This window comes from Felis catus, chromosome A1 (genome assembly GCF_018350175.1).
Source record: "Felis catus isolate Fca126 chromosome A1, F.catus_Fca126_mat1.0, whole genome shotgun sequence".
Classification (NCBI taxonomy): domain Eukaryota; kingdom Metazoa; phylum Chordata; class Mammalia; order Carnivora; family Felidae; genus Felis; species Felis catus.
In genome coordinates this window covers 176,283,838-176,303,973 of record NC_058368.1, presented here as the reverse complement: position 1 = coordinate 176,303,973, position 20,136 = coordinate 176,283,838, and the positions used below count along the sequence as shown (strand labels likewise).

Below are 20,136 nucleotides of genomic sequence, written 5' to 3'. Positions count from 1 at the left end.
CCTTGTTAATTGCATACCTGTAGTATTGTTTAACATATTCTTCTTTCTTCTGTATTTCCTATAAGTTGGTGGTCGTATCTAGGGGCTAGATCACATTCAGGTTCAATTTTTGATAAGTCTATTTCGTAAATGGTGTTGATGCTTTCATCAGGGGGTACATAACGTCTCAGTTTTCTTTGTGTTGTTGGAATCATTGGCAATACTCTGTTTCTGTAATCTATTTATTCATTAGCTAGAATACATCCATAAATATTTACTTACTCAACTGTTTCATTATCCAGATAGCTAAAAACTGTTCATAAAGGAAAGCTAGGTTATATGTCTGGTTTTCTCTTTACTTACCCATTTGCAAAATAATGAATTGTGTTCCCTAGCATCTTCTGAGGATGAACAATAAGTTTTGTTTTGTGTTGGTATCATTATGATCTGATACATTTAAACATATTTGATGTATTTCAATCCAGTATAATTAATCTTTGTTGATGTTCAAATTGTCCCATTTTTGGCCAGAGGAAGCACGTGTTTTATTTGGCCTTCTGTTAGCTGGCTGTTAGTCTCTGTCTTCACCTCTAGCTTTTGAAGCTCCTTCAGGAGCTTTTTTTATAGGCGGACTGTCTCTGTCATCTCCAAAGATGAGATCAGATGAAACAGGTCCTAGGAGGGTGTGTGATTTGGGAAGGTTGTATTTGACTTTATAGATACATAGAGTTTTTTAAAAATTGCAAGTATTTATTTATTTTTGAAAGAAAGAGAGAGAAAATATGAGCAGGGGAGGGGCAGACAGAGAGGGAGACACAGAATCTGAAGCAGGCTCCAGGCTCCGAGCTGTCAGCACAGAGCCTGACTTAGGGCACAAACTCCCAAATCCCGAGATCATGACCTGAGCTGAAGTGGAATGCTTAACTGACTGAGCCATCCAGGCGCCCTTAGATGCAGATTTTTTAATTTTTAAAAAAATTTTTTTAATGTTTTATTTATTTTTGACAGACACAGAGAGAGCATGAGTGGGGGAGGGGCAGAGAGCAAAGGAGACACCAAATCTGAAGCAGGCTTCAGGCTCTGAGCTGTTAGAACAGAGCCTGACATGAGGCTCGAATCCACAAACTGTGAGATGGTGACCTGAGCCGAAGTTGGACGCTTAACTGATTGAGCCACCCAGGTGCCCTGGGCTTTTTATTTTGTATTTATTTATTTTTATTGCCAGTTTGTTTTCATAGTACAGGTACTCCGTTGTTGCTGCATCATTGGTTGGAAAGATTTTCCTTTCTCCTTTAAATTGCTTTGGCATCTTTGTTCAAAATGATTTGACCATATATGTGTGAGCCTACTTCCAGATGATCTGTTGGTTGATCTCTTTGTCTAGCCTTATCACAATACCACATTCTCTTGAATATTTAGTTTTACATTAAAATCAAAAAGTTGAAGTCCTTAATGTTTTTTCTTTAAGATTATTTGGCTATTCTAAAATAGCCATATAGATTTTAGAATAGTCTAGTCAGTTTCTACCAAAAAAAGCCGGTTGATTTTAGTTGGTGTTGTGTTTAATCTATAGATCAATTTAGAGAGAACTGACATTTTAATAGTACCAAGTCTTCTAATCTTTAACATGGTGTATTTTTCCATGTACTTAGGTTTTCTTTTATTTATTTCCTTACTTCTCCTGAATTTGGGTTTAATTTGCTCTTTTTTTAACTTCTTTTTTTTTTTTTTTTTTTAATTTACATCAAGTTAGTTAGCATATAGTGCAACAATGATTTCAGGGGTATTTCCAGTGGTTCATCCCAACAAGTGTCTTCCTTAATGCCCCTTCCTCATTTAGTCCATCCCTCCACCTGCAACCCTCAGTTCTCTGTATTTAAGAGTCTCTTATGTTTTGTCCCCCTCCCTGTTTTTATATTATTTTTGCTTCTCTTCCTTTATGTTCATCTGTTTGGTATCTTAAATTCCACATATGAGTGAAGTCATATGATATTTGTCTTTCTCTGACTGACTGATTTCGCTCAGCATAATGCTGCCTAGTTCCATCCATGTTGTTGCAAATGGCAAGGTTTCATTTTTTTTTTTGGTTGCCCAGTAATACTGCATTGTATGTATCTACCACATCTTCTTTATCCATCCATCTGGCGATGGACATTTGGGCTCTTCCCATACTTTGGCTGTTGTTGATAGTGCTAAGTGGACACTTAAATGATTTTAAACCTTTGTTCTTTTTAAAATGTGTGCAGTTAATTCAGTAGAATTCCCTCTAAGCATTACTTTAGCCACAGCCTACAAATTTTGGTGACACTGTATTTTTCATTAATTTTTAAATATTTGGCACTTACTTTCTTTTTTTTTTAATATGAAATTTATTGTCAAATTGGTTTCCATACAACACCCAGTGCTCATCCCAACTATTTGGCACTTTTCTAGATATCTTATCAGAAGATATACTCTGGGGGGCGCCTGGGTGTCTCAGTGGGTTGAGTGCCTGAATTCAGCTCAGGTCATGATCTCTCTGTTCATGGGTTTGAGCCCCACATCTGGCTCTGTGATGACAGCTCAGAGCCTGGAGCCTGCTTCAGACTCTGTCTGCCTCTCTCTCTGCCCCTCCCCCACTCATTCATTTTCTCTCTCTCTCTCTCTCTCTCTCTCTCTCTCTCTCTCTCAAAAATAAATAAACATTAAAAAAAAAGAAGAAGATATGCTTTGTAAGATTCCAAATCTTTTGCAATTGGGGTTTGTTTTATGACCCAGCATAAGAGTTTATCATTATAATCATATCATGTGCACTTCAGAAGTGTATATTTTGAAGTTAAGTGTGGTGTGTTTTATAAACATCAGGTCCAGGTAGTTCAAATCTTCTATAGCTTTATTGAGTTTTTTTGTCACTATTATTAATTCCTGAAAGAGGGTGTTAAAGTCATCAGCTATGGTAGATTTTTCTGTTTCTCTTTTTAATTCTTTCTACTTTTGTCTTACATGTTTTGAAGCTCAGTTATTAGGAGCATACACATTTATGATGATGTCTTCTTAGTAAATTGACATTTTATCATTATAAGGTATCCCTTTTTATCCTTGGTGATACTCCTTGACTTGATTTTTACTTTATCTGATACTGATAATCGTACCACCTTTCTTGTGCATTATATCTGTCTTTATATTCAGAAAGTGCCTTTTTGCAGGCGGCATATAGCTCAGTCTTATTATTTTTTTTTATGTTTTTTTTTTTAGTTTTTTTTTTTTTAACGTTTATTTATTTTTGAGACAGAGAGAGACAGAGCATGAACGGGGGAGGGTCACAGAGAGAGGGAGACACAGAATCTGAAACAGGCTCCAGGCTCTGAGCTGTCAGCACAGAGCCTGACGCGGGGCTCGAACCCACGGACCGTGAGATCATGACCTGAGCCGAAGTCAGACGCTTAACCGACTGAGCCACCCAGGCGCCCCAGCTCAGTCTTATTTTTTATCCATTCTGACTACCTTTGCCTTTTAGAGTTCCTTATTTTTGTAGATTTGAGTTTCTTTTTTTAAAAAGTTTATTTTGAGAGAGGAAGCATGAGTGGGGGAGGGGCAGAGAGAGAGAATCCCAAGCAGGCTCTTCTCTGTCAATGCAGAACCTGATGTGGGGCTCAAACTCACGAACTGCAAGATCATGACCCAAGGCAAAGTCAGACACTCAGTTGACTGACTGAGCCACCCAGGCGCCCCTGTAGATTTGAGTTTCTATCTGGCGCCCCTGTAGATTTGAGTTTCTATCTGATATCCCTTTAGTCTGAAGAATTTCCTGTAGTATTTGTTGTAGGACAGGTATGCTGATACATGTTTACTAATCTTTCATTTACCTGGAAATGTCTTTATTTCATGTTCATTTTTTGAAGGATAGTTTTTCTAGATATAGAATTCTGAATTGACAGGATTTTTCTTTTCTTTTAGCTGACTTTAAAGATGCTTTTCTATGGTCTTCTGACCTCCATTATTTCTGCTGAGAACTCAGCTATAATTTGAATAATTATTCCTCTTTATACGTTCTTTTTCCTTTGGATGTTATCAAGATTTTCTCTTTATCTTTGGTTTTCAGCAGGTTGAATATGATGTGTGTAGGTGTAGTTTTCTTTGAATTTATTCTGATTGAAGTTTGCTAAGCTATATGAATCTGTAAGTTAAGTTAATGTTTTCCATCAAATGGAGAAAATTTCTGCCTGTATTTCTTCTATTTTTTTCTACTGTGTTCTTTTTCTTCTGACACTCCAGTTGTACCTATGTTTGTTTGATTTTTTTATTTTCTGACATTCCCAATCTGTTCATTCTTTATAGCCAAATTTTCTTTTAAGTCCTTAAACACATTTATGATAACTGCTGTAAAGTCATTGTCTTTTAACTACAACATCTGTATCATTTTGGAATCAACTTCTGTTGATCCCTTTGTTCTTGACTGCTGATTAGATTTCTTATGTTTTTGCATGACTTTTTTACTAAATACGGGATATTGTAGATGACAGAGACTCTGGATTCTACTTTGTTTCTCTGAGAGAGGTTAAATTTTGTTGTAAAAAACAGTGAAATTATTAATTGATCGCTTTAAACTTGTGGATGGTTGGTTTTATACTTTGTTGGGGCAGATCTATGTCAGTTTTGCCTTTAGATTAGAATGAATTCTCCATTAAAGTGTGGCCCTTCTGGTTCTGGAATTTCAGTGGAAAATCTGAGTGTTCTAACTTCAGATTCCGAACCCTCTCTCTCCTGTGGTAGGCAGCAGCTGTAATTTCCCCAACATCCTTTCAGACTTCCAGGTGTTTTCCACAGCCCTTTTCCCAGAACATACACGGTTCAGGGATCTGCTAAGGGGTTAAGGGAAATTTATACACAGACTTCGGGGCTCCCCTTTTTGGCACCCCTTTTTGAGATTTCCTTCTTTAATTTCCAGCTCCCTGGCAGCTCTGAACTTCATCTTTCGATATCCCAAGCCAGTAAGACTGCAGCCTTTTTCTTGAGCTTCAGTTATTTATCTTGCTCCACACATGGACTAGACAATGTTCTCAGGAGAAATGCTGTATAAAGGTACTAGTGTGGCCTCCTTTCAAGGATTGAATCCCCTCCAGGTTCTGCCTGTGTTTGGACATTCTCTAGTATCATCAAATAGTTATTTTTCATATTTTATTCAGGGTTTATAATCACTTTCTATAGGATGAGTGTGATACAAGTTACTCTGCTGTACCAGACCAGAATTGCACCAACTGACTTTTTTATTTTCAGGTATTCTATTTTTCATTTCTGTAGGTGTTTGTTTTGCTGCTTTTACAAGTTTTGTTTTTCCTTCCTCCCTTCCTCCCTTCCTCATTTCTCCCTGCACATATTCAAACTTCTTTCTCGAAACATAGTAGACAGTTTATTTATAGTCCACATCTGATCATTCCCATATATGATGTCCTTGCGGATCTGTGTCAACTCTCTGCTGTAACTTTGGTCCCTCTCACTCATGGTGCCATATGCATTTAATTATGTTTGACTGCCATCTATTCATTTCCCGTATGACGTCTTTGAGGCACTTGCTATGAGAGTGGGCTTCTGCAGAAAGGATTTATATCGCTTCTGCCAAGTGCCAAAGGCCATCACCACTGTGGGATCAAATTAAGTAAAATTCTTGTTATGTGGGGTTTTTTTTAAACAATATAATACGAATTTGAGTTACACACCTTCATTAAGGCTCATTTGCAGTGGCAGTTTTTCTCCTTCCTTCTTGATGGTTGTATTTGAGACAGTTGATTTTCCTAGCATTCTTCTTCAGGGGTTCTGTCTGATACATCCTTACCTTGAGATAGAGCCCTTGAGCATGTATTAGATTCTCTACTTTAAGTGGGCTTGGGCTTTGTCTACTGTTTCCCATGCCCTGGGAGGTGTGAAAATAAAAGCTCAAGTTCATCTGGTTTAGTCTGTTGCCCTCAAGGTGTGGAAAGCAACCTGTAATCACTTCATTTTCCCCTCTGGGTACTTGCCTTCGCTTAGTTTTTTTTGGCCTGAGAACTGCTTACATGTCTATCATGGATACGTTAGAAATAGTTGGATATAGGGGCACCTGGGTGGCCCAGTCAGTTAAGCGTCTGACTTCAGCTTGGGTAATGATCTCACGGTTCGTGGGTTCGAGCCCTACGTTGGGCTTGGTGCTGCCAGTGCAGAGCCTGGAGCCTTCTTTGGATTCTGTGTCTCATTGTCTCTCTGCTCCTCCTCCTCCGCTTGTGCTCTTGTCTGTTTCTGTCTCTCAAAAATAAATAAATGTTTAAAACACACACACACACACACACACACACACACACACACACAAAATAGTTGGATATCTTGACTGTTTATAGTGGAAGGAAAATCTAGGCACCCGGCCCACCTTATTATCATCTGCTATATGAAAAAAGCATATTTTTCGTACTCTGACTATATAATCTTTTCCTTTATAATTTGGGAGATAAAGAGATTATTACAGACTTTGAACTGGAAGTCCAGGTATAGAAAGTATGGAGAAAAGAAATGATACTTCAGGTGTAGAGTTGGCAAAAATAGGGCATATTCCCATGGTAGTGAAAGGACTCTAGTAGAGATACCATTGGGATAAGGTTAATGGAAATAAGTTTGTGCCTTCTCATCTGGAGCTTGGGGCCCTTTTCCAAGCTCCTATGGCTGTGGCAGAATTCAGTTCCTTTGAATTGGTTGTCAGATTGAGGTCCCTTTTCCTTGCTATTAGTTGGTGACTGCTCTTGGCCCCTAGAGGCCACATTCTTTGTCAAGTAGCCCTTTGCATCTTCAAAGCCAGCACGAGAGGATCTCCTTTGTGTCAAATCCTTCTCATCCTGTAATGATCTGGGTCCAGTGAGGAGATAGAAGCCACACAGTAGGTTAAACAGGGGAAGTTTAACATAATTACTGTTAATTACAACAAAAGAGTAAGTATAAGATATAAATAAGGAAACTCTGTATGGTACCTTAGGGCTGAGGGAGAGTACCCAAGGAAGGACAGACTTGGAAGGGAATCAGACCTCATTGGAGAAAGTATGGCTCAGCCCACCTGACAGCAGAGAAGTTCATTGGTTTGGCCAGGCTGGAGTTGGTGAGCAAGCAGTAGGCCACCCACCCTCTGGAGTACAGGCCGGAGAGTGGGCAGTTCATGGCCTGGGTGGGATTCCCTGCATCCGTGTGAGCAGGAGACCTTCAAAGCACGTAGGCCATGCAAGGGCTCTGGTTTCCTTGTCAGGGGGACAGCAGACAGGTTATTTCCAGGCTGATGCTATCAGATCAAAGAGCGACTGTGTTCCAGGCCTGAATCAGTACAGGCTCCACGGAATATTCTCATACCCACTCCAACTTCCAGCCCACACCTGCAGTGTCCCTCTAGCCCCCTCTCCTGAGAAAGCTTAACATCTTGTTCACTGTAAAGGAGAGAGAGGAATTCAGTTGCTTATTATAGAGCACATATTAAAGGGTGTGTTCAGAGATGATCGGCAATAAATTCATAAGTGATGCACACACTTCAAATGTCTTTTATCAGGGAGAGTCCCATCCGTTTTAAAACTCACCTGATTAGGTCAGGTCCACTCAGGATAATTTCTCTTAAAGCCAGCAGTACTATTTAACACAGTCTAATCTTGGGAGCGGCTGTCCCATCATACCTACCATCCTGGGTTTAGACAAGGCATGTACACTAGGGGACGGGAATCTTGGGGGAATATCTTAGAATCCTGCCTACCACAGAGGGCTGGGGGCAGAGAGGAGGTGGAGGCGACAATAACTCACTGTTACATGAGAAACTCCTTCATAAAGCAACTGGCTTTTATTCATTCTGTGGCTGTCTCACAGAGAAAACGAAGGAATAACTAGTATTTATTGAACGTCTAGGTGTCAGCTACTACACAGAGCACTTTCATACATTAACATCTTGATGCAGAGATTATTATCTTCATTTTACAAAAGTGGAAACAGGCTCAGTGTAAGGTCATTGCCTGGAGTCACTCCGCTAATATTTGGTGTAGCTGGAATTGAAAGCCAGTCTTGTCTAATGCTGAATCTCCTATTTTCTTTGTTTTTCTCTCTATAGTAATAATATTTAAATTCAAATTATTTAAATAAAGCAAAACACAATTCACCCATCTCTCCCATCCCCTACATCCCACCTCTGGCAACCACCCATCTGGTTTTATATATATATACCTATATAAAAATTTGTTTTATTTACATATCATAAATAAATATATATGTTATATATTTTTTTCCACATATAAGAGAGGTCATACAGTATTTAACTTTCTCTGTCTTATTTTACCTAGCATAATGCCCTTGAGTTCCATTCATGTTGTCACAACTGACAAGATCTCATTCTTTTTTTTTTCTCTCTTTTTTAAAGATTTTATTTATTTATTTATTTATTTATTTATTTATTTTTATTTTTTATTTTTTAAAATTTACATCCAAATTAATTGGCATGTAGTGCAACAATGATTTCAGGAGTAGATTCCTTAGTGCCCCTTACCCATTTAGCCCATCCCCCCTCCCACAACCCCTCCAGTAACTCTCAGTTTGTTCTCCATATTTATGAGTCTCTTCTGTTTTGTCCCCCTCCCTGTTTTTATATTATTTTTGTTTCCCTTCCCTTATGTTCATCGGTTTTGTCTCTAAAAGTCCTCATATGAGTGAAGTCCTATGATTTTGTCTTTCTCTGACTGATTTCACTTAGCGTAATACCTTCCAGTTCCATCCACGTAGTTGCAAATGGCAAGATTTCATTCTTTTTTGACTGCCAAGTAATACTCCATTGTATATATATACCACATATTCTTTATCCATTCATTTCTTGATGGACATTTGGGCTCTTTCCATACTTTGGCTATTGTTGATAGTGCTGCTATAACCATGGGGGTGCATGTGTCCCTTCGAAACAGCACACCTGTATCCCGTGGATAAATGCCTAGTAGTGCAATTGCTGGGTCGTAGAGTAGGTCTATTTTTAGTTTTTTGAGGAACCTCCACACTGTTTTTCCAGAGTGGCTGCACCAGCTTGCATTCCCATCATTCTTTTTTTATGTCTGAATAATAACCCATTGTGTGTGTGTGTGTGTGTGTGTGTGTGTGTGTGTGTGTGTGTGTGTATGCTACAGTCTCTTTATCTATTCATCCGTTCATTCATTGATGAAGGCCATATTTTCTAGTAGTGCCTAATAACATTGCTGCCCTTGAAAGAATTTGTGTCATTTGATTGGGATGAGAGGATATGACAGGGGTCATCTCTGTGGGGATAAGGCAGGTCGCTCTCCTGCATCTCTGCTGTTTCTTCATGAACCCACTAATAGAGGTCACTCCTATTATGGCTCTCACTGGAGGGACAGTGGATCAGAAGAGTAGTCCTAGCTGGACTTACCCATTCCAACAGGGAAGCCAAGCAGTTACTCGCTTAATCTGTGCGCCACCGGGAAGTAATCATCCTTTTGTTCCCTGTTCTCATATCTGAGCGTGGAACAAAAAAACAAAACAAGATTTGAGAGAGCTGGCTATAGTCTTTTCTGTGCGGAGGGTGTATTTTGTGCTTGGAGAATTCTAATAAGACCTGAGCTCATGATAAGTGAGCAGGGAGTATTTGTAGAATGAAATTCTCTGCATGTTATTTAGGGCCCACTCTACTGCTAACCTTGTTTTGTCTCACAAGCTCATGAGCCCCTTGGGGGTTGGCCCCTTAACCAGTTCCTCTTTGTGTCCTCACAGCCTGACATGGAGCATGGTCTTGGTAACTGGTTGTGGAATTGGTTGGGAGCTCCTGGACTGCTTGGTTTGTTTTGTCCTTAATAAGCTATGGAAGCAGCCTGGTAGAGTGGGACTAAGGAGGTGTGGGTTCCTCTTCCAACTCTGTCACTGATTCAGTGTGGTATTGAGCTCCCTGGCACTTAGTTTCTTCATCATTAAAATGAGGAACATGGACTTGACCTCTGGGCCATTCCAGCCCTGCGGTTCTCTGAAATATGTTACCACACCATAGCTGCCTCAGTAGTTTGAATAATTTCAGATGGTTAGTTAAGTTATTAGGCTGGCCTTCAGGTTATGGAGACATGTGGAACAATTTGGGCAAATGTGAAGGGTACACTTAGTTCTCTTTTCTTGGACACATGAAGTAATAGATTCATTGGAATATGATCTCTTCCTCCACCCACTTCCATCAATTCAGAGTGGATTTTTTTCTCTTTCCAGTTTTCCAACGTGTTTATCAGCTTTAAAGGGAAATTTTAAGTCAGGCGGTAGTCAGAAGGGCAGGCACAGAGCTCAGCTGGTTGGAGGGGGGAAAATTCCTCCACGAAATTTCAAGTGAACTGACCTGGGCTTTTTCCCAAGGAATTTTCTTGAACTGTGGTTTGTTGGGGGTTTTTTTTGGTTTGTTTTCTTTCTTTTTTTGTGTGTTTGGTGTTTTTTGTTTTGTTTTGTTTTTGTAATGAGATGTTTTGCTGGATTTGAAACATTAAGAATAGTATGTAAGATTAGATTTTAAAAAGTTTCTGAATCCTGATCTGAGCAGGCAAAGTGGACTTTGTTTTTGACTTGAGATATTTCTGCTTTACCTCAGGTAACAAAAGCTTTTGTGATAGACTTCATCAATAATCGGCAGATGGATTCTTTGTTTCCTTAACTCCAGACAGATTAAATTTAGTTAAGTAGATGCCTTCTGAAATGTTACCTGTTAAAATAGATTTCCAGAGATAACTCTTGTAGTTATCTACAAAACGTAGTTAGGAACATTAGTCTAACCTGATTTCTGGGTTCAGGAGCTGCTACCACCTAATTAGATTTGTGACCCTAGGCAAACCAGTTAGCCTCTCTCTGCCTCAGTTTCCTTAACTGTATCGTGGGAGAATTAAAAGAAAGATTGTATGTGAAGTTGTAGCGTCAGTATCTTTTAAAGCTCCCTGGGTGATTATAATGTGCGGCCAGGATCGAGAGGCACTGCTATACGACATCATACAAAGTGCTGGGAGATGGTGCTTTCATTTCATTCTACACATTTTTGATGAAGAAAGGAGACAGACTAGCATAGGGTTCTAGCATATTTTTTTATCTAGTACTTGTAAGCACTGGCCAATTATTTCAGTCTCTTACGAAAGGATGAACGACTGTTTTTACGGTCAGCCTCTCTTGCCTGCTGGGATTGGGGAAGTCCTGGGTCTGTGGAATTTTCCATGACTCTTAGCTCTGCACCAATTAGTGTTCACTGCAGGCACAGAGCTCTTCAGTGTGTCTGCTTGTGCTGTCTTCTTCCTTTTTTTTCACAGTGTCAGATAGATGTGATCTCAGCCCCAAGTCTTGGCATTTTTTTGTGTTTAACACTCTCGTTTTAAGGACAGATCAGAGAATCTCACCTGAATTAACTTTTTGTTTATAAAGTGAGTCAGCTTAGGGTATCTATTTTGGCCCCATTTCCTCAAGTATCATGTTTCCTGTCACAAAACCACCTTACATGGGGTGGGGCAGGGTAGGAGGGCGGGCAGGTATGTTTGTTTCCGTAGGTGCAAGCTTCTGGTGCGGTGCTGGCAGATTCTGTGGCAGTCTAGTCGCTGGTGATCAGAATCGGCTTTTTGAGCCGTTGGCTGGCAGAGTTCTAAAAATGACAGCAAGTGGAAGAAAAAAGGTGCAACCAGCTGACATTCCGGTTGGGTTTGGCTGGTTCCCCTCTTATAATAGGGGAATTTAAAGTGCTAAAATTTTAGAAGGAGACTCCTGTAGCAATAACTCTCCTTTTCCTTGCAAAGCGGTTCCTTCTATTCCACGCAGAGAGGATCGCTGCGTCAGATCATGTTACTAAAATCCACTCTCCCAGATCAGTCCACGGAGGCTGGGCTTGTTCACCATACCCTTGCCCCGTAAAATGAGAGTCTCCAATCACTTCATATATATTAAATAGGAATGAAAGGCAATGTGTATTCTGCTCAAATGTTACCTCCTTGGAGAGGTCTTCCCTCACTACCTCCATCATTCCCTATTCCTTCGTCCCACTTTCTTTCCTTCCTGATATTATATTAGGTAAGCTTCGTGAGGGTGGTGACATTTCATTTTCTCCTCTGTATCTGTGGGGCCTGGAACCTCGTAGGTGCTCATTAAATATTTGTTTAATAAGTAAAACATGGAATGGTTTGAACGGCCAGACGTTTGTGTATTATCTTTCTTGTTGTTTTTGCTTTCGTCTTAGCTCAGTGATTCTGAAACTTTGCTGGATTATGTGTATTCCTCTATCAGACACAAAACCATTTATTCGGAATTTTGGGAGCAGTAGAACAAAAGTTTAAAGACAATTTAGGTGCTATTTTTTCGCTTCTAACTCTGAGGTAATGTAGCATCACTGTACTTCCTCCATAATTAGTCCATATAGTACAGAGGAATGCCTTGTTGCTTAGATTCTCAAGTAAGCCGGGGGAATTAAATTCCCATTTGGTTCAGCTCCACTGGGGCCCAAAAGACGTGTTACATATTTTAGTGGTGATGGTGATTAGAGAAGGGGAGCTCAAGTGTTACAGTCTAATTGGAAGATGGGGGGCTGAAATTTAACCTTGGCTGTGCCAGTAAAAATGGGTGTGTCATATCAGTTGTGGGTCTTAGCATTTGGAGAATGGATAAAGTAACACCCATTCTTCCTGAGCCTGGAAGTTGTGATGATGCTAAATTGAGATTAGGTAAAAATACTCTGGGTTAAAGGTTTCCTATGAATGCAGGAAATCTTGGACACTTGGAATTAAGGTAATGAGAGAAGAAAAGACAGAGCAGACTATGGTGAAACCTCACTGCTAATTTTACTAAAGCACTCGTTCCATCCTAATTGAAGATGGTCCTGTTCCCACATGAGTTCACCACTTTCTGTTGTTTTTATCCTCCCCCATTATTCTTTTAGTTGGCTGATTGCAATTCTGGCCCAGCTCAACCCTCTCTTCGGACCACAGTTGAAAAATGAAACCATCTGGTACCTCAAGTATCATTGGCCTTGAGGAGGAAGACGCATTCTCCAGCGCTCAGTCATTGAGGTGACTATGCCCTGAACCTTTCACATCAGTGTTGTCCATCAGGCAGCTAGAGGTTGCCTTGACTTTTCCTCAGAAAACGACAGCCATTTTAACACTTGGCAAGGGCAGGCTGCCGAAAGCAAACATCTGAAGGACAGAATTTGGAACTTAGGCCATTCACCTTACCAGAGGATTTATTCATGAGATTCTTTTCAATTCTGCTGTTACCCAGCCATTTAAATAAAGTTTGCATGCAGTCTTTCAGACACAGGAGCGCTATTATTTATACTTGATATTGCAGGATTCTTAAGAGTTGCTGGCAGATTTTAAATTAGGAGCATTTCTGAATGCTTTGGATAGAGAGAGGCAGGTGCTTTTTGAAAACTGGAATGAAAATTGTAGCTTTTATTTGGTTCACAGGCTCAGAGACATAAGGAGTAGTATAGTGGAAAGATTTATTCACTGGCCGAGAGTCAGGAAACCTGTCATTAAGTTTGTTCCTCTTTCTTGATTATTTCGATAAATGGAAGTTAGCACTCAGTGCTTGCCTAGATCTGGCTCAGCTTTTTTGGCGAGGGTACTGCTTATGTGGTACTGTGAAGTCCTATCAAGAGACACAGAGTGTCTGACTCTCCTGTCTTTAGTGATGCTATGATGATCGGTAGATTCAAGTAATGACAGCCTGGTCCCTCCAATTGTAAAGTTCTCTGCCAGCCTTTTATCTGGGGGTTTTACCCGTTGATTGTCATAATCTTAGCCTGAAGTAAACGTTTCGGTAGCAAATGCAAAATGGTGATTTTCTAGTTCCATTATTACTTCTACATTTGATTAGATAAAACGTCTCTACCAAGATGAACTTAACCCTCATTCTAAGGTTATTTAGTAACCTTGAAATATAGAACATACAGGAAGAGCAGTGTCCGTATTTAATTATTTTAATTTTCAGAGTGAGATATTGGGTGTCCAAGTTACTTCCAGGGCATCCAGTGAGGTTTTCTTTTCTTCCCTTTTGAGTTTTAATCAGTTACATTTATTACCATTTTCGTAGTCAGTTGCTCTTTCTTTGGCCTACTAGAGCCTGTGTAAACTGGCTTCTGTGTCCTTTTATTATTAGTCTTTGGTAGTTTCCTCACTTACTGGCAACATCAAGATGTCCCAGACCCCTCTTGTGTGTTTCCTGTCCCAGACTTGGAATCAGCTGTTTCCTCCTGAAAGGATACCTGGTTCACTAGTCAGTCCTCAAGCCCAGCTGGCCTTCATTCCTTTCAGTGGGAATGGTATTTAAAAACCAAGATCTAAAGGGCGCCTGGGTGGCTCGGTCGGTTAAATGTCTGACTCTTGGTTTCGGCTCAGGTCATGATCTCGCGGTTTTGTGGGTTTGGCCCCATGTTGGGCTCCGCCCACTGACCACTTGAAACTTGCTTGGTTTCTCCCCCTCTCTCGGGGGCTCTCTCTCGGACCCTCCCCCGCTCGCCCTCTCTCTGTCTCTCTCAAAGTAAATTTTAAAAAAAGAAAAGATCTGATTGCTGGGTACATCCATTTCTGCTGGGATGTTGCTTCTAAGCCTTTACAGTGGACAGAGCCAGGAATTACATTCTTCTGAGAAGAAAGAAAATCATGAGTTTATGTTAATATTTCTAATTAAAATTTAACATTACATGGTTTTGACTTCTTTGGTTTTATACTTGAGTATCATTCATATATGCCGAAAATCTTGCCTCCTACAGGCAGTAACTTACTTTCATTATCCTGCAATACATATGGTTTCCAGATAACACCAGATAACTAACTGTAAGTTTATCGAATGCAATTTAGGATTTCTTTGCTGCTTTATTTGTCCTTAGAACAAATAAAGAAAAGATGTTGTTTTCTGAGGTCCCTTGAAATAATTATTTTCTCTCATCATTATCAAAGTGATATATAATCAGATTAAGTTATTTTATTTTGTGTTCAATTCATAGTAATATTTTTATTTGCTACTATTTTTGAATATGTAAACATATTTTCACAGTCAGAATTATAAACAAGATACATTCAGAGATGTCTGTCTTTCCAGTGTTTCATTTTGCCAAGATAAGCAAATACATACATACAGGTATATATATGTATATACGTAACATGTATATAAGCAAATACATACACATAAATATATATGTATATGTGTGTATATCCCCCCATACAGCTATTACAGAAAAGATACCATATTGCATATACTATTCTGTACCTTGCTTTTTTTCACTGAACAATGTGTTTTAGAGACTGCTCCTATCAGTGTATAGAGATCTTCTTCAGTTCTTTTTATAGCCATTGGTGTACTTTTAGATTGTTTCTAGTCTTTTGCTATTATCGATAGAGGCACAGTATCATCCTATACATATGACATTTTATTTTCTATTTTTGCTGGAAATCTTTGGGTTAGATTCCATGAAAAGTGGATCTCTGGGTTAAAGGTGTATGCTTTTTCTAGCTATTACTACACTCCCTTCTATAGGGATTATACCATTTTTACATTTCCACTAACAATGTAGGAGAGTGCTTGTTTCCTCACAGCTTGGATTTTTGCCGATCGAGATAGGTTAAGTAGTCAGCTTTTTCTTTTTTTTCTTTTTCCTTAGAGTTCTGTCTTTGCCCAAAGGGGTTTTGATTTATCATATATATATGATATATATATATGTATATATATATATATCATATATAGATCATATATATTTTATATATCTCATATATAATATATATTTTATATATATATCATATATAATACATATATGATATATATATATATATATATATTTTTTTTTATCCAGCATTCCAATCCTTCCAGCATTGCCTTTCACTTAACTTCTCTGAGCCTCATTTCCTTCCTGTGTAATGAAAAAGGGCCCTTTGGACCTGAAGAACACTGGGTGTAGATCTGAGGTTTCATTTGTCCATTTTCTTTAAAAAAAAAAAAAAAAAAAATTTTTTTTTTACATTTATTTATTTTGAGAGAGACAGAGACAGCTTGAGCAGGAGAAGGGCAGAGAGAGAGAGAGAGAGAGAGAGAGAGGGGGAGAGAAAGAGAGAGAATCCCAAGCAGGCTCAATGCTGCCAGCTGCAGAACCCCACGTGGGGCTCAGACCCACGAACTGTGAGATCATGACCTGAGCCAAAACCAAGAGTCAGATGCTCAACTGACTGAGCCACTCAGGCCTCCCTCATTTGTTCATTTTCAATCTCAAGTTAACCTGACTGACAGATACCTTCTGTCTGCACTCTGGTCCATAGCACAAACCAGGGCTGCTTAAAACTTGTATGAAAGGTGGTTCCTTTACAAGCAAACACCAGGAAGCAGGAGGGCAGAGCCAGACAAACTCTAATTAGGAATGTCTTCACATTTATTCTGCATTTGAGGTCATGACTATGGTGGTACAATAACTGTAGGCCTTTGGAATTATCACATGAAGAGATCTAATCTCTGCCTAACAGAGCAAATAGAACTCTTGTGACAAGACTTCATTTTTCTTTGTGGTAAATCAAAAGATTGAGCTAAATTCCCTTTTGAACTTTGTACTTTTACACAACAGTGGGATGATAAAGGAGTGCAGAACCAGATTTAGGCCTGTCTTCATCTGGTAAGGAAAAATGTTTGATTTTGTACATGATTAGAGGCCAGATTTGGAAAGTAGGAGGTGTAAACCAGACATGGTATGCAGCAGAGAAAAATGAGGAACAGTCATGAAAGCTTTAGGATAATTTTATATAGATGGAGTTGATTTGATTTCAACAGCACAGTTAAACACCTAGCTGATCTTTTGCTACTTTAGTCATTTTAATTGCCACGATTTTCTCTCATGTGGTGATGATAGGCTGAGTTATAGCACATTATGTTTATTGGCTGGAAATCTTGCCCAGTACTTCTAAGAACAGTGCTCACTCCCTCTCTTTCCCCTGCCAACCTTGTCTGCCTTTCCTAGATTCCTAAGATGCTTCTGGAACTGTCACATCAAGATTGCTGTTTTTGTCATGGCCCATTTTCCTATTGCCCTGGGGGTGCGATGCTAGTGTGGAATCTTGTTGGAGTGGATTTGGCCCGGCCCCAGTGTCCTACAAGTTAGTTTACCACAGCATTGTAACATTTTAGATGAACTTATATGGCTTACTGCAGTCCTAAAGGGCAAACCTTGTATTTTTTTTTTTTTTTTTTTTTTTTTTTTTACAGAGTCTGGACAGGAGAGGAATAAAGTGTATTGGTAATTAGGCCTATGCCCCAGGGGGAGCTGTTTTTCTATGCATTCCAAAAATATTTGAGTGCTCATGAGGTGCCTGGGTACTGAGTGGGGATTTCAGGGAAGGCTGTGGGCTCTAAAGAAGTTTGTGACTTGCTGAGAGGTTGAAAGTAAGCCATGTTTGTAAAAAGTTAAACAGTGCAAGGTGTTTTGTGGTTAAAAAGTGTGTCTTTTAGGGGCGTCTGGGCGGCTAAGTTGGTTAAGTGTCCCAACTTTGGCTCAGGTCATGGTCTCAGTGCTCGTGAGTTTGAACCTCATGTCAGGCTCTGTGCTGACAGTTCAGAGCCTGGAGCCTGCTTCGGATTCTGTGTCTCCCTCTCACTTTGCCCCTCCCCTGCTCATGCTGTGTGTCTATCTGTCTCAAAAATAAATAAACATTAAAATTTTTTTTTTTGAAAATGTTATCTTTTACCCGGCTCTCTCTGACCGGATTTGCTGCTGCCACTCAAACTGTCATGTCTCTGTTTCAATTCCTGATGTCATAGATCTCCCTGTCACTTAGAGTCAGAACCTGTTCAGTCACTTCTTTCTCTAATCACTTCTTTCTCCTTTTCCTCGAATCCCTTTGATCCTGTTAATGGCTCTTGTGTCTGTTCTTGTTTCCCGTTTCTCCTTTGGGCACCCTAATTTCTGACCCAGATCAGTGTGACTCCAAGTTATTACAGTGGCTCTTCCTCAGGTCTCCCTGCTCTATAGTCACAGTATCTACAAAACTCCACCCTGTTTGTCTTCCTGATGCAGCTCTCCCTGAAAGAGATCACTGCTTGCCTCAGAAGCTTTCAGTAGTTCTCCGTAGGCTACTGTAGGGTTTTTTTTTAAACTTTAAATCTCTGAGGTTAGTGAGTACCTGCCTATGTAACATGTTGTAAGCACAGCTTTTGTCAGGGTCTCCAAAGGTCCTATGAGCCACAAAAGATAAGAATGACTAACCTGCAAATCATGTCCAGCTTCCTCACTTGGCCGTCAAGGCCTTGCCAGTTGCCCTCAGACCACTTTTGCAGCCTACTTATTCGCTACTTTCCTCCGTGACCTATTGGTTCCAGCCCTGCCATTTCCGTGTTCTTGGTCTAATTAACTTCACTTAGCTTTTCCTGTCTCTTACTACCCTATGACATTCATTAATTTAGGACGCAGATTAGTAAGCACATACTCTGCAGACATTCTTTCTGCCCTCCATTCACCCATTCTCTCAATTCTTTGTGATGTTTTCTCTTTGAATGTCCAGCTTTTCTGGCCACTTGGTCTCAAAGTGATTTCATTTCTCCCTAAATATATTTAGCTATTCATTTGGTACATTGCCTTGACTCGTTAAATACACATACTTTTCATTTGCTTAAATATCTCTCGTAGTTACTCTGCAATAAACACATATCTTGCACATAATCGTAAAAAAGGAATTGTTGTGTGAATTTATCGAAAATGAAAAAACAGAGGGGCGCCTGGGTGGCTCAGTCAGTTAAGCGTCCGACTTCGGCTCAGGTCATGATCTCATGGTTCATGAGTTTGAGCCCCGCGTCGGGCCCTGTGCTGACAGCTCGGAGCCTGGAGCCTGCTTCAGATTCTGTGTCTCCCTCTCTGTTCGTCCCCCACTCGCACTCTGTCTCTCTCTCTCAAACGTAAATAAAGATTAAAAAAATTTTAAAAATAAAAATAAAATGGGGCGCCTGGGTGGCGCAGTCGGTTAAGCGTCCGACTTCAGCCAGGTCACGATCTCGCGGTCCGGGAGTTCGAGCCCCGCGTCAGGCTCTGGGCTGATGGCTCAGAGCCTGGAGCCTGCTTCTGATTCTGTGTCTCCCTCTCTCTCTGCCCCTCCCCCGTTCATGCTCTGTCTCTCTCTGTCCCAAAAATAAATAAAAACGTTGAAAAAAAAATTAAAAAAAAAAAAAAATAAAATGAAAAAACAGATAAAAATAAAACCTATTCTTTCACACACACACACACACACACACACACACACACACACACTCACACACACTCATCCTCCTCTGAAAAGATTTCCTGGTTCAGGCCTTAATATTTTTATGTTGTCTTCACTGTCAGTTTTATCTGAAAGTAGCCTTAGTCATTCCCTTATTTTACAGAATGAGAATGTGGACCCTTTGGTTGAGGTCCTCCCCACCCACCCCCAACGGCGGTTTCATGTCAGAGAGACAATTAGAATATGTGCTTCTTTAATTCACCACCAAATCAAACCACAAGTCCATGCCATTTAATATAATGCTCACTCACATTTATCTCAAACTAGTATCATTGAGCCTAAGTGAAAATTAGCCCCTGTTTCAGTGTGGTTTTCCAAAGATGAAGACTTACTTTTTACTTTTGTTATTGTTCATTTGTCCAAAAAGGCCTAAACGATGAGGAGGTCTAACCTGTATGCTTCATAAAAAACTAACACACGAAACACCTGCATTCACTGCTTCGGTATTCTCAAGTAAAATTTCTCATCTGCGTAGAACACAGGTCTGTGCAGACAGGTTGTTCCGGTGGCCCAAGGAGGAGAAGAGGAAATGATCATTAGATTAAAGGTTTTATGAGGCAGTGAGGCACCAGAAACCAGTAGCTCTCATAGTTGCCCCTCCCTGGCCTGATGTGGTTATTTTCCTAGTACGTTATAAAAACAGTCCTCTGATTATATCTCAAGTTGAATGTATTTTGTTTGCAGTGGCCTGCCTTAGTGGGTCGAGCAGTCTGGTACTTCCCATGCGGAGGGTGGTTGGACTGCCCCAGCTTGCACCAGTAAGACTTAGCGGCCGTCTTGTATCTGCTTCTGGGCATTGTGGACCCTGGGAAACCTATCATTTTACCGCACTGCTCTGTGGATTCTCCTGCTTGTGCCCACTGATCTGGAAAAACTTAAGGACCCATCAGATCTCCTGCGTACT

General features: G+C 40.0%; 2 protein-coding genes and 1 long non-coding RNA gene across 5 annotated transcripts in view; 2 read left to right on the top strand and 1 right to left on the bottom strand.

The window, feature by feature from the left end:
* The window catches only part of RPL26L1 (ribosomal protein L26 like 1), a 51,868-nt gene that overhangs the window by 29,965 nt on the left and 1,767 nt on the right, over positions 1-20,136 (top strand). The gene's annotated exons all lie outside the window — the stretch shown is intronic.
* The window catches only part of ATP6V0E1 (ATPase H+ transporting V0 subunit e1), a 33,839-nt gene that overhangs the window by 11,936 nt on the left and 1,767 nt on the right, over positions 1-20,136 (top strand). Inside the window, exon 3 of the mRNA XM_011285428.4 lies at positions 12,881-13,010. Within this exon, the coding sequence (XP_011283730.1) occupies positions 12,881-12,974 (94 nt within the window). The 3' untranslated portion in view covers positions 12,975-13,010. The remainder of the gene's footprint in view (positions 1-12,880; positions 13,011-20,136) is intronic.
* Positions 6,403-7,708, bottom strand: LOC123379534. The gene is made up of 2 exons (XR_006584097.1): positions 7,542-7,708; positions 6,403-6,828 (listed from the first exon to the last, which is right to left on the bottom strand). It is a non-coding gene; the product is annotated as an uncharacterized LOC123379534 (long non-coding RNA).